Below are 12538 nucleotides of genomic sequence, written 5' to 3' on the forward strand. Positions count from 1 at the left end.
CCGACCACAAAGATACTGATCAGCCCCACCCAGGCCAGGCCACACCCCTGACCCCCACCCCCAGTCCTGACCACACACCCAGCCCTGATCCGTGTCAGAAGTCATAAACCTGCCCCAGCAGGGGCTAAGTTCAGTTGTTTACCTGGCCTAATGGCATTTTAATAAATTTTGATGCAACATTTAAAATCAAGACATGTCACCTAAAAATCCTGATGTCTAACTTCTCAAAAAAAAAAAAAAAATTCAGTGGACCAGGCCATGCTGGGCCCATACTCATTCCTGAGAGATGATGGTGACTTGTACTTGGGTGGAAGCAGGGAGAGGACAGAAGTAGATGGCCCTGGCATGTGAGTGGAGGGCAGAATTAAAGGGACTTGATCTACTGAGTTTGGGGAGTCGGCAGACATCAGGGTGACACCAACGGTTGCAATCTGAGCTCCTGGATGACTGAAGGAGCCACTTACTGAGACGGGGAAGTCCAGGGAATGAGCGGGTTTGGGGCAGAAGACAGGGTGGAAATTAAGAATTCTGACTAGACATGGTAAGTGTGAGATGTCCACGACACATCCAAGTAGGGATTTCAAGAGAACAGAATATAGATATGGAGGAAACCGGGCCTCTGTTTTCTCCTCTGTAAAGCTGGGCGGTAGGTATCATTTTTAGGACCATGAGTCAAATCTGCAAGTATTTATCATCAAATCCAAACCTCATTTAGCAGCATTACAACCCTCTGCGGCAGGAGCTTTATCCCCATTTACCAGGCCACATCACTGAGGTCTGGAAAGCGGAAGCAACTCACCCCCAAACACACCATGGCCTCCCCTTCCGAGCACGGTGGTCTCTGTACAGCAGTTCAGAGTTTCCCACCCCCAAACTGCACCCAACTATCAGCCAGCTCTGCACTTCCTAACGCAGGGGCCTCAGAAGTGCCTGGCCCAAGCATTCATACGACAGTTAGGGGCAGCCCCCGGGACCCTCCTCCCAAAGACTTGGTGAATGTCAAACAAAAAGAACCCCCGGTGAAGGGAACAGAAGCGTGGAGGGGACAGAGGCACGTAGGGAGCATCTTGACTACTAACCCTCAAGGGTGAAGGAAGCAAAGAATCAGGATGATCAACTACATTGGCATGACCTTGGGCAATTCCCTTCCATGGGGCCTCAGTTTCCCCATCTGTCTGGCGGGCTAAACCAGATGAGCTGAGATCCCACCAAGTTCTAACAGTCCCAGAGCTCTCTGCCCCTTCAGAGACCTGCTTTCTGTAGCTCTGACCTTTCTGGAAAGGATCCTACACCCCTCCCCTAGACACAGCTCACTCTACAGAAGGGACGAGGCTGCAGGAAGCCATATACGCCCCAGGGATCTGGGGAAGCCCCCAGACACTCACTCTCGCGTTGCTCCCGCTCACGGATGATGGCATCCAGCCACTTCTGCTTCTCCTCCGCTGTCTTGGCCATGCAGACAAACCACTTGTTCTTGGCCGTGTTGTGGATCTTCCAGCCGTTGGTGACGGTGTAGCCATTGCTGTGATAATCCGCTGGCAAGGGAAGGAGGCAAAGCGGGGTCAGCAAGAGCTCAGCCATACAACCCAACATTCATCATTATATGCTTACGAGTGAGGTCACAGGACCAGCCCTTCCTCCTCCAGAAGGACAGGGCGGCGGAGGCATCAATGGCATCAGGATCTGGGAGTTGAACTTACTATCCTCCAGATGCTCCCTCTCCTATCTATTCTCTGGTGGGCAACAAAGACCTCAAGCAAAGAGCCTCCCACCCCCTCGATTGCAAAGGGAGACACCTTATGCCTCCTTGCCCATCTCATTCTGGCACTTGGGCTACATAAAACCCTAGTGTAAGCCTGATGATGCCAAGTCACGGGCCCTTACAGAGTGTTGGCTGGGATGGGAATTGGCAAACCTCTCTGAAAACAGGCTGACGTTATCCAGGAATGTTGCAGCCAGCTATACCCTGAATCTGAGGAGGGGTCCACAGGTTTCGTGAGACTGCCAAAGGGGTCTGTGGCTCAAAACCAATTCAGAACCCCTGTCCTGGACAAGCTCAAGGACAAAAACACCAAGAGGTGTACACACAAGAATACTCACAGGATCACTGTCTATAATGGTAAACGACAGAAACAACCCAAATGGCCCTCACAAAAGGAATGGGTAAACTGGGGACTATCTGTGCGAGAGAAAACTACACAGCAATGGAAACCGACAAGCTACAGAGAGCGACATGCAGAAACACGGATGACTCACCACCACGGGGCTGAGTGAAAGAAGCAAGATGCGAAAGAATATACAGTACACTTGATGACCATTTGTACCATATAGAGAACAGACTAGTGGTTACCGGGGGGAGAGGGAAGGGGGAAGGGACAAGATAGGGGTATGGGATCAAGAGATACAGACTACTACGTATAAAATAGACAAGCAACACGGATATATTGTACAGCACAGGGGAACACAGCCACTATTTTGTAGTAACTAAATGGAGTACAATCTATACAAATATTGAATCACTATGTTGTACACCTGAAACGAACAATGTTGTAAATCAACTAAACCTCAATTTAAAAAGAAAAAAAAAAGAAGCCACATTTTGGGCCAGTGCTACCCAGAGAAAGAAACACAGTGAGAAGCAATAATAATAAGAAATACATATATATAATTTTATATTTATTTGTAATCATATAACCATTTAAATAAGGTTCGAAAACAGAAATTTTAATTAAAATGTTTAGCAATGCATATTTAGGAGGTAAAAATATGTTTAAAAAGCAAGAAAATAATCATCACAAAATTCAGAGAGTGGTTACTTCTGGGGGAAGGAGGCACTGTGGCCAGGGAGGGGCGTGTGAGGGGCTTCTGGGGTGCAGGTAGCAGTTTATTTCTTAACCTGAATGGTGACCACCCAGGGGTTGGCTTTATGTGCATATGTTTTAGGCACTTTTCTGTGGACAGGTTATCTTTCCCGATCAAAGGAAAACACTGGTGAACCGCAGCAGAGACTGTGCTGTAGAGCAGGGGGGCTGGGCTCGGGCAGGGCATGGGTGGGGACCTACCTGTCCCATCCTCCACGTTCTCCACCTCCATGACTTCAGTGTTGATTCGACCCCGGAAGATATACAGGGAGCCGTTGATGGATTTGGTCCTCTTGGTGGATTTCTTGCTCCCAGTGACCCTGAAAGACAGTGGGAAGTCAATGTCCCCTATGCCTCCTCTCCTTGGGGCTCAACCGTCTTCAACAGAGCAAAGGGAAGCAAGGCAGTAACACAGAAGGGTGCCCGGGGACAGGAGAAGTGCGGGAACCAGGTCAGAAGTATGGCATTTTGGCTGGTGGTTGGGTGACTTGAGCAAGTCACTTTTCCACTCTCAGCCACAGCTTCCTCATCTGGAAAATGGGTTAATAGCCTTGCTGACCTCCCAGAGCTACTTCTGAGCCAACAGGAGATGTGGATGTGAAACCAACAAGAAGCAACAGAAACCCACTCTTCTAGGCTAGAAAATGGGTAGAGACTCTCAGGGTGTCTAACAAACAGGAACTTCCTGAAATAAAACCAGAATGGAAAGGAACTTGGAGTAGGAAGTCCATCCATCCATCCACTTACATCTACCTACCCACCATTCATTCATTCATTCAGGTGAATTCTCTTGCTCACCCATTTAGTCACTCAACAAACAATCTGACCAGTGCTTCGTATGGGAAGGATACCAAGTTGGGACCAGGGGAGTCACTCACCCATGCATTCAACAGGCACTCAAGAAAATACCTGCTGGGCACCAAGCACTATTCTAGGTGCTAGGGCTGCAGCAGGGAACAAAACAAAGTCTCTGAGAATATACCTTCCAATACAGGAGGGCAGAAGGTACCCCGAAAGCCCTCCATCACGCCCCCTTCTGGTCACTACCCCCTGCAAGGGTAACCACTACCCTGACGTCTAAACTCATAGATTCACTCTGCCTGTTTTAGAACTTCACATACGTGGAATCGCACAGGGTGATGGTGATGGACATTTGGGTGCTTCCAGTTTGGTGCTGCTGGGAATGTTCTGGCACATGTCTCATGAAGAACATACGTGTGCATTTCTCCGGGTTATCTACCTAGGAGTTGAATTGCTCAGTTATAAGGAATGCATACGATCGGCTTTGGTAGATACTGCCAAGCCGTATCAATTCTCCCACCCCTAGCAGCAGAGGGACATTCCAGTTGCTCCACATGCTCCACAACTGGTATTTAATTTCTCATTTGGGCCATTCTGGCAGCAGAAAGGAGTGTCTCTAATAAAGATTTCATCTGTATTTCCCTGATGAATAATGAGGCCGAGCACTTTTTCATGTTTATGGGCCATCTGGTATCTTCCACTTGTGAAATGACTGTCCCTTGACCATTCTTCTGTTGGGTTGTCTGTCTTTTTCTTAATGATTTATAGCAGAGCTCGGCAAATTTCGTCTGAAAAAGGGCCAGAGAGTAAACATTTTCAATTGTGTGGGCCATATGGTCTCTGTTACAACTACTTAACTCAGCCCTTGAGGCATGAGAGCCTCCACAGACAACACAAAAATGAATGGGCATGGCTGTGTGCCAATAAAACTTTATTTATAAAAATAGGCAGAGGGCCAAATTTGGCCTATATATTTTGGATATGAGTCCTTTGCAAAGTGGATTGCAAAGATCTTCTCCTCCTCTGTGCCTTGCCTTTTTACTCTCATCTTGGTGTCTTTTGATGAACAGAAGTTCTTAATTTTAAGGTAGTCTGATAAATCTATTTTTCCTTTATAATTATACTTTCTGTCCAATTTAAGAAATCTTTGCTTACCCCCAGATCATGAAGATAGCCTCCTATGCCTTCTTCTAGAAGCTTTATTGTTTTATCTTTCACAGTTAAACCAATAATCCACCTGAGGATGACTTCTGTATACTGTGTGAAGTAAGGGTTCAAGACTCATTTTTCCCCCTGGATATCAAACCGACCAAGCTCCATTTATTGCACCTCATCGGTGCTTCTGTTGAAATTCAAATGACTGCTTACATGTACGTCTGCTTCTGGATTCACTACTCCATTCCATTAATCTTTCTGTCTGTTTTTACACCAATACTACGTTGTCTTAATTACTATAGCTTTATAGTGAGCCGTGGTATCAGTAATAAAAGTCCTCCAGCTTTGTTCTTCTTCAAAACTGTCTTTAGCTATTTTTGTCTCTTTCTGTTTCCACGTAAATTTTAAAATCATTTACGTACCTATACACACAACCTCCCTCCTGGAATTTTTATCATAATTACATTGAGGTTCTGACCAACGTTTGATGAGAGAATGCAAAGCACTTGCTGGTGATGGGGGGTGAGGCAGGTCAGAATCAAGGACAACTAAGATTCTGGCCTGAGATCCTAGGTAAACGATGCCATTTACTGGGAATTTCGACGACTCAAGGAGGAAAAGGTTTGGAGCAGGAATGAGCATTCATTTCATTACAATGAAAATGAAGAGTCTTGTTTTAGACCCAAGTTAAGGGTAAGCTGTCTGTGACACACCCAAGGGAAGACACAGATTTAGATCTTCTACCTTACACACCATGTGCCAGGCATCATTCTAACCACGTTACATGTTTTACCTTAATCTATAAAAAACACCTCATGAGACGGACACTGCTTTCATCCCCATTAAACAGACAGGAAAACAGAGGCACAAAGAGCTGACATAACTTGCCCCAGGTCACACAGCTTGCAAGCAGCAGCGTCTCTGAGTCTTTGACCACTACACGCTGCTGACGCCTCTAAGATGTTAAACAAGCAGTCGAGATACGTGAGGCTTAGCTCTTCTGTGCCTCAGTTTCGCCTTCTGAAGAATGGGGAGGTGTGTTTTTAAAAACTCTCCCTTCCACTTCTGACATCCAAGGAGCCTCTGCTTTTGAACCAGACCAGAAGCACTCCGAGTCAGAGACCTCCCCTGACCCATAACCTGGAGAGGCAGTGCCTGGCATGGCCCAGGCAAAGACACGACCGTAGACAGACACCTACCAGCGTCCGGCGTTTCCTGTGACTACATCAGAGCCACGCTGCGAGTTCCATCCACCAATGCCCAATCCCTCTGAGACCTCTCGGAGCCCAGCCCTCTGGCTCCTGACCTAGAGCAGGGGCAGAGGCCGCCTGCCAGGTTCTCCCAGGCGACAGATGTGCCCTCTCCTTCTAGCCAGCCCAGCTCATTTGCAGGCCTGAGACAGGAAACGGCCTTACAAGAGTGCGTGCGCCCTAGACGACCCATTGGGTGTCCAGTACAATCGGCATCAGCTGCTACTGCTCCAGTGGAGGAAGGGCCCACGACAGGGTGACTGAAGGCTGAGCAAACGTGGCCCAGGCTGGGAGGTCACAGAGGCCTGAAGGGACATTCTGCTTTCTAAACCCCAGTGTTCTGGGACAAGTGCCTGCTTCAGGCAGCCCATGGCGGGTGGGGGGGAAGGGCTAGGGGTGGACGCTGGCAGTGGCCTTGGCATTGTCGAAGAAGGACTCTCAGGATGGCTCCAGTGAGAACAGGCAGGAAGCAAGGAGGAAGGAGAAGGGGGCATTGATGGGGGGATAGGAGGACATGAGACAGATGCAGACAGACTAACGGGAATAAAATATCAAATGAGAAAGAGACACACTGACCCAGCCACTCAGAGATGGTGAAAGAGGGAGATGGAGATCTCTGACCAGAAGGACCAAGTCCCAGAACAGGGAGGAAAGGGAGGAAGGGGAGGGGCCTGTGGCTAAAGCACCTACTATGTGCCAGGTGCTGCACCCGTGGGATCGCACTGAATAGGAACACATCACATGTGGAGGTAAGTTAACAGTAATGGCAGCTACTCCTTATTCTGGGCACTTACTATGTGCCAGGCACACTTAACATGTTTGCCCTTGTACACGGTACAAGATACATGATAATTCATCCTAGTTTACAGATGAGGAAACTGAAGCAAAGAGAGGCAAAGTCACAGAGCTAGAGAAATGGCTGAGCAGGGATTCAACAGTTGCTCTTAAGCAAACACTACTGTAAGAAGGGGTTTATCAACCTCATTTTACAGAAGAGAAAACTGAGGCTCAGAGAGGTCAGGCTGGAGGAGGAAGACCATGAGAAGCTTCCCCACACTCACACGGAAAGCCCTCATTCATCCTGTGGAAAGGTTCCTCACCACCACCTTAGGAGGCCAGCAGAATCAGACAAGGAAAACGAGGCTCAGACAGACAGGAAGTGACAAGCCCAGAGCCACAAGGGAAGTTGGAGGTGATGCTGACAGTAGGACCCAGGATCTGGACCTCCCCTCAGCCCTAACTTTTGCTAGATAAAAGAGTAAAGAAGCCTCTGGAAAGTCACCATTTCATCCCTAAAACAAAATAACAGGAAGCTTAATTCAAAAAGGGCTGCACTGGTCAGTTGTCCTCTACCTCCTCAGCGAGAAAACTGAAAGGCAAGAATTCTCTTGGTCCACCAATCTACCCACCCACTCATGCATCCAACCATCCACTCGTGCCCCTACCCCTCCGTCTCCTAACTTTCCGTCTCTCCAATCATTCATCCACCTATCCATCAACTCAACCATCCTATCAACCAACCTCCCGTACCAGAGTCCAACCACCCTGGCAACTATCAACCAATCATCCTTCAACACACCCATCCAACTGATCATCCCTCCACTGATCTCCAAACCTCCACCACCCACTCAGCCTCCCAAGTTTATGACCATCCAACCATCCATCCATCTACCCATTCACTCAACAAACCATACATAAAGACCCCAACACGCCTTTCATTTAAATACACCTGTCCTAGGGACTTCCACGGTAGTGCAGTGGTTAAGACTCTGCACTCCCAATGCAGGGGGGCCTGGGTTCAATCCCTGGTCAGGGAACTAGATCCCACAACTAAGGAGCCCACGAGCCATAACTAAGACCTGGCACAACCAAATAAAAATAAATAAATACATATTTAAATAAATAAATAAATATAACCTCTGCCGGCTCATCATGTCTTCATTTCCATTTCTCCAACTACCCAAACATTCACAGATTCCCCCAACTTTCTACCTATCCCTCCATCCAGCCATCTCCTAAATCTCCAACCACTTGACTGCTCACTCATTCATCTACTCGTTCATCCAACCACGAATCAATTTATACACACATAGACAATCACTCCCATTCATCTCCCAAACCTGCAACTACCCATCTATCCCTCCTCCCATTTGCCCACACATCCAACCACACATACATCCGCATCAGTCTACCACTCATCCACCCATCCGTTCACGCTACAAAGTTTAAGAAGCTCCAGTGAAAGACACAAAGATGACAAAGATACTATCTTTCCCTCAAAAAACTTAACAGGAGAGGACTTCCCTCCCCTCAAACCATCTACCTTTGGATCTTAGAATCACAGGATTCTGGTGGCACAAAGACTCTCCAAACTTCCATGATCGTCTCGACCTACACTGTCCACTGTGGCAGCCACAAGCCACAGGCGGCTACTGAACACTTAAAAGGTGCCTAGTACAAATTGAGATGTGCTATAAGTGTAACATATAGACTAGATTTTGAAGCTTTAGTGTAAATTTTTAAAAAGAATGCAAAATACCTATTTAACAAATTTTTAAGTTAAGTTGAAATAATAATATTTGGGCACATATTGGGGTAAATGAAATGTTATTTAAATTCATTCCACCTATTTCTTTTGCTCTTTGTAACGTGATTACCAGAAAATTTTAAATAACCTATGTTCTTGAATAGTGCTGATCTAGAACAAATCCCTGAACTCAGAAGAGAAAAGGGAGGCCTAGAGAGGGAAGTGACAAGCCTACGTCAAGAGTTCAACCCAATCCCAGCCTCCCGGCCCACCCGGGCAGCCCTGTCCCAGTCTCCCAGCCCACCCGGGCAGCCCTGTCCCAGTCTCCCCAGCAACTCACCTGGATTTCCGCTTGCAATAGACAAGGAGGTTGTCAAAGAGGAAGAAGGCTCTCTCCTGGATATTGCCGGCAGAGATTTTTAACAAAGTCCCTTGCAGGAGGAGCTGGGTGCAGATGTCCGTGAGGTTGGAGCCCTGGGAGAGCGATGGGGGGTTGCGGTGCATGAGCTGGCAAATGCAGGAGCTCCCCTGGGAATGCCCCCCTTCCTTCCCACACACAGAACCTGCCCCTGCCTCCCTCGCACCCCCAAAATCTCAATGCACCACTGGAGGCGCATCTGTGAGCAGACAGAAACCCAACACAGCCTGATCGATGGCTTCCGTCTGGTGAGTGTGCCAGGACAACGCTGGCAGGAGCACACACAGATGACCATTTCACAGAACAGGCGCTTGGGGCTCAGCGAGGTGAAAGGACTCACTCAGCTCACACGGCCCTAGTGGACATCTGGTTTTGTTATGGGTTTTGTTTGGTTGGGTTTTTGCCTCTCTCCTCCCCCCTTTATTTATTCGTGTCTTGACTTGTTACTTTATCTCCTCCACAAGAATGCCACTTCCATAAGGACAGGAAGCATTATCAAGCATCTATCAAGCATTTGCCACGGTATTCCCAGCACCTACTACACTCTCTGGCACACAGTAGGTGCTCAATAAATGCTTGCAGAACAGGTGACCAATGCAATGTGAGTTCCACCAGGGGCAGAGGATTCTGAGAGCACCCTCTCTAGCTCAGGACGTGAGAATAGACGGGAACAGTTCCCAAATTCTACCTGGTCATCTATGCTAAATGACCAAGATGTTAGGTGTGCATGACGTTCACTGAACCTCCATGGGGTTCAGGGCGATGTGGTCAGGAAAGGCACCGGGGAGGAGCAAGATGGGCCTGGGAGGATGGCGAAGATAAAGAGGCTGAGGATAGGGATAGGCAAGGTCCCTGCTGGGAGGAGTCCTCAGAGCCAGGGACCACACAGGTCCATCTGGAACTCTGGGGGGACCAAGGCAGGGGCAGAGAGATCCCAAAGTGCTAACAGAGAGGAAGCTGGAAAGAGACCTTGGAGGGCACAGAATGCCGGCTAAGGAAGCCCCCGGAGGGCCCCCAAATCCGTGCTCCTCTTCCGTCATAGGCACGGAGTTTCAGCTGGCACATGGCTGCCCAACCACAGACTCCACCTCCCAGCATCCCTTGTGCCAGGCGTGGTCACGTGACCACATTATGGCCAGTATGCCTCACTTCTACATCATTTCCTTGAGAAAACTGCCTCCCTCCCTTTCCTCCCTTCCCTCCTCTTGCCATAGGCTGGAAGATGGCCACGGTAGTGGAATACAACGCAGCAAAGGACGGAGGAAGGCGTTGGAAGGGACCAGGGTCCGAATGGAGCAGAGGTGCCCCACCCCAAGCCTGCATCACTACTGAGAAATAAACTTTTATCTCATTTAAGCCACTGAAGTCTCTCTTTCTTACAGCCGCCAACTTTAAATACTTGATGTACTTTTAAATACAACAAGATAAGGTTGGAGGCCCCATCCACAGGTGGGCAAGGGGATGCCTCTGACATTTAGGCCCAGGGGATATTATGCAAAAGTGGTATTTTAGGGGAAATTCATTTCACCGACCTGCAGATCACAACAAAGAGACGTGATGCTACCTCTGCCTGGAAAGGAACTTGGGGAGGAAAGAAGGAGAATTCTTCATAGAATCTCCTTCCCCAGACACTCAACGCCCAGAACTGACAAGGAGTTCGTACCCCAGAAAGATCTGCTGACTCAATTATTTCTGATACCCAGTATGGGAAACTGGTTTTGGCAACTCAGAAATCAGGCTGTTTTCTAACTGCCCACTGCAGTCTCCCCAGCTGCCGTCAAAGTCGGTTTGCTCTGTGCCCACGGGCCGGCTAGAAGCAGCAAATCCATTTGCCCAATGGTGCCAGAGACCCTCTCTGGGGCCCACTCGGGGTCCTGGGGAACCAGCTTCTTTGCAATCAAGAGCTGTGCAGCCCAGGACAGAAGCACACGCCCGTTAACAGAAATCACAGCCTGGACGCTTGCGTGCCACAGGCAGATGTGTGATGCCCACAGCACAGCGACCCAGCAAGGTAGCACCCCTGCTGCCCTGGGGCTAGGGGATGAAGAGCCCCTTGGAGCCCAGCATCCTTGCAAACAGGGAGAGTGTGATTCCCTGGTAGATAAGACTCCATCAGTGGCCCATGGGCCAGCTCAGAGCACAGAGCAACTCAACAGTTCCTTCGAGACCATGTGCTTCCTGTCTCCTCCACCTCACTCATGTCCACCCACCAGCCCTTCCAGGCTCCAAAGGGAGATTTTGGCTGCTTGTACAGTAAGTCTCCTACATACGAACCTTCAAGTTGCGAACTTTCAAAGATGCGAACATGTGTTTGCATGTCCAATCACATAACTTAGTTTTCGTGTCTGGCGTTATCTGTAAAAGTTGGGTACCGGGCTTCCCTGGTGGCACAGTGGTTAGGAATTCGCCTGCCAATGCAGGGGACACGGGTTCAAGCCCTGGTCCGGGAAGATCCCACATGCCGCGGAGCAACTAAGCCCGTGCGCCACAACTATTGAGCCTGTGCTCAGAGCCCGTGAGCCACGACTGCTGAGCCTGCGTGCCACAACTACTGAGCCTGCGCTCTAGAGCCCATGCTCCACAACAAGAGAAGCCACCGCAATGAGAAGCCCGCGCACCGCAAGGAAGAGTAGTCCCCATTCTCTGCAACTAGAGAAAGCCCGCACGTGGCAATTAAGACCCAACGCAGCCAAAAATAAATAAATTAAAAAAAAAAAAAGTTGGGTACCTAGGCTAACTTTGTTGGACTCGTGAACAAACTGGACTAACAAACACACTCTTGGAATGGAACTCTTTCGTATGTACTGTATATGAACCTAGTACCTGGCCCAGCTGTAGGGCCCAAGAGCCTGGAGGTCACACAGACCTAGACCAATGTCAGGGGACGGCAGAGAAGAAGCACACCCAGCCTGGGAAGCTGCCTCCCTGGCCTTGGCCAAGGACCACCCAGCAAACTGCATCTGAAATGCCAAGGACACTACGGAGGGAGGTCCCTTCCATCCCAGGCCTGCTAAGAAGCCCAGCTGACGCTCGGTTTCCCCGGAATCCTTGAACCCAGGTCAGGGGTGGTGCTAACGATCAGCTACACAGGGAAGAGGCTGAGCACCACGGTGTCCCCCAGTCAGGGCTGGAGTCCTCTTTCAGACGGTGCAGAACTGAAGTGGTGACACTCAGAGAAGACGACAAAAGCTAACACAGGCACAGGGCTCACCACCCACCAACTCCAGCTCTAAGGATCTTACAAAACTCCGTTAACCCTTACGACTCTCATTTTACAGAGGAGGAAGCTGAGGCACGGGGCAGTGAAGTGACTTGTTCAAGGTCATAGGGATGGTCAGTGAGTGAGCTGGGACCTGAACCCAGACAGGTGGTCCCACCATCCTAGCCACTCACCTCTACTACCCTGTGCTGCCTCCTAGAAGGTAACCTGAAGGGTTTTTTATGCAGCTGTTGGTCTAGAGCAGGGGTCTTCGAAGGGGCGAGAGCACAAGGCATCCCAGGGAGGGTGGGAAGAACATACAAGAAC

The 12538-nt window shown here is 49.2% G+C and overlaps 1 protein-coding gene across 5 annotated transcripts in view; it reads right to left on the reverse strand.

Annotated features, from left to right (window-relative positions):
• The window catches only part of PREX1 (phosphatidylinositol-3,4,5-trisphosphate dependent Rac exchange factor 1), a 197642-nt gene that overhangs the window by 60120 nt on the left and 124984 nt on the right, over nucleotides 1–12538 (reverse strand). For all 5 annotated transcript variants that reach the window (XM_060284411.1, XM_030839007.2, XM_060284412.1 and 2 more), the window contains 3 exons: nucleotides 8935–9068; nucleotides 3063–3181; nucleotides 1386–1535 (listed from right to left, as the gene is read on the reverse strand). In XM_060284411.1, the coding sequence (XP_060140394.1) occupies nucleotides 1386–1535; nucleotides 3063–3181; nucleotides 8935–9068 (403 nt within the window). The remainder of the gene's footprint in view (nucleotides 1–1385; nucleotides 1536–3062; nucleotides 3182–8934; nucleotides 9069–12538) is intronic.

The sequence above is a fragment of the Globicephala melas genome, chromosome 15, assembly GCF_963455315.2.
Source record: "Globicephala melas chromosome 15, mGloMel1.2, whole genome shotgun sequence".
Lineage (NCBI taxonomy): Eukaryota > Metazoa > Chordata > Mammalia > Artiodactyla > Delphinidae > Globicephala > Globicephala melas.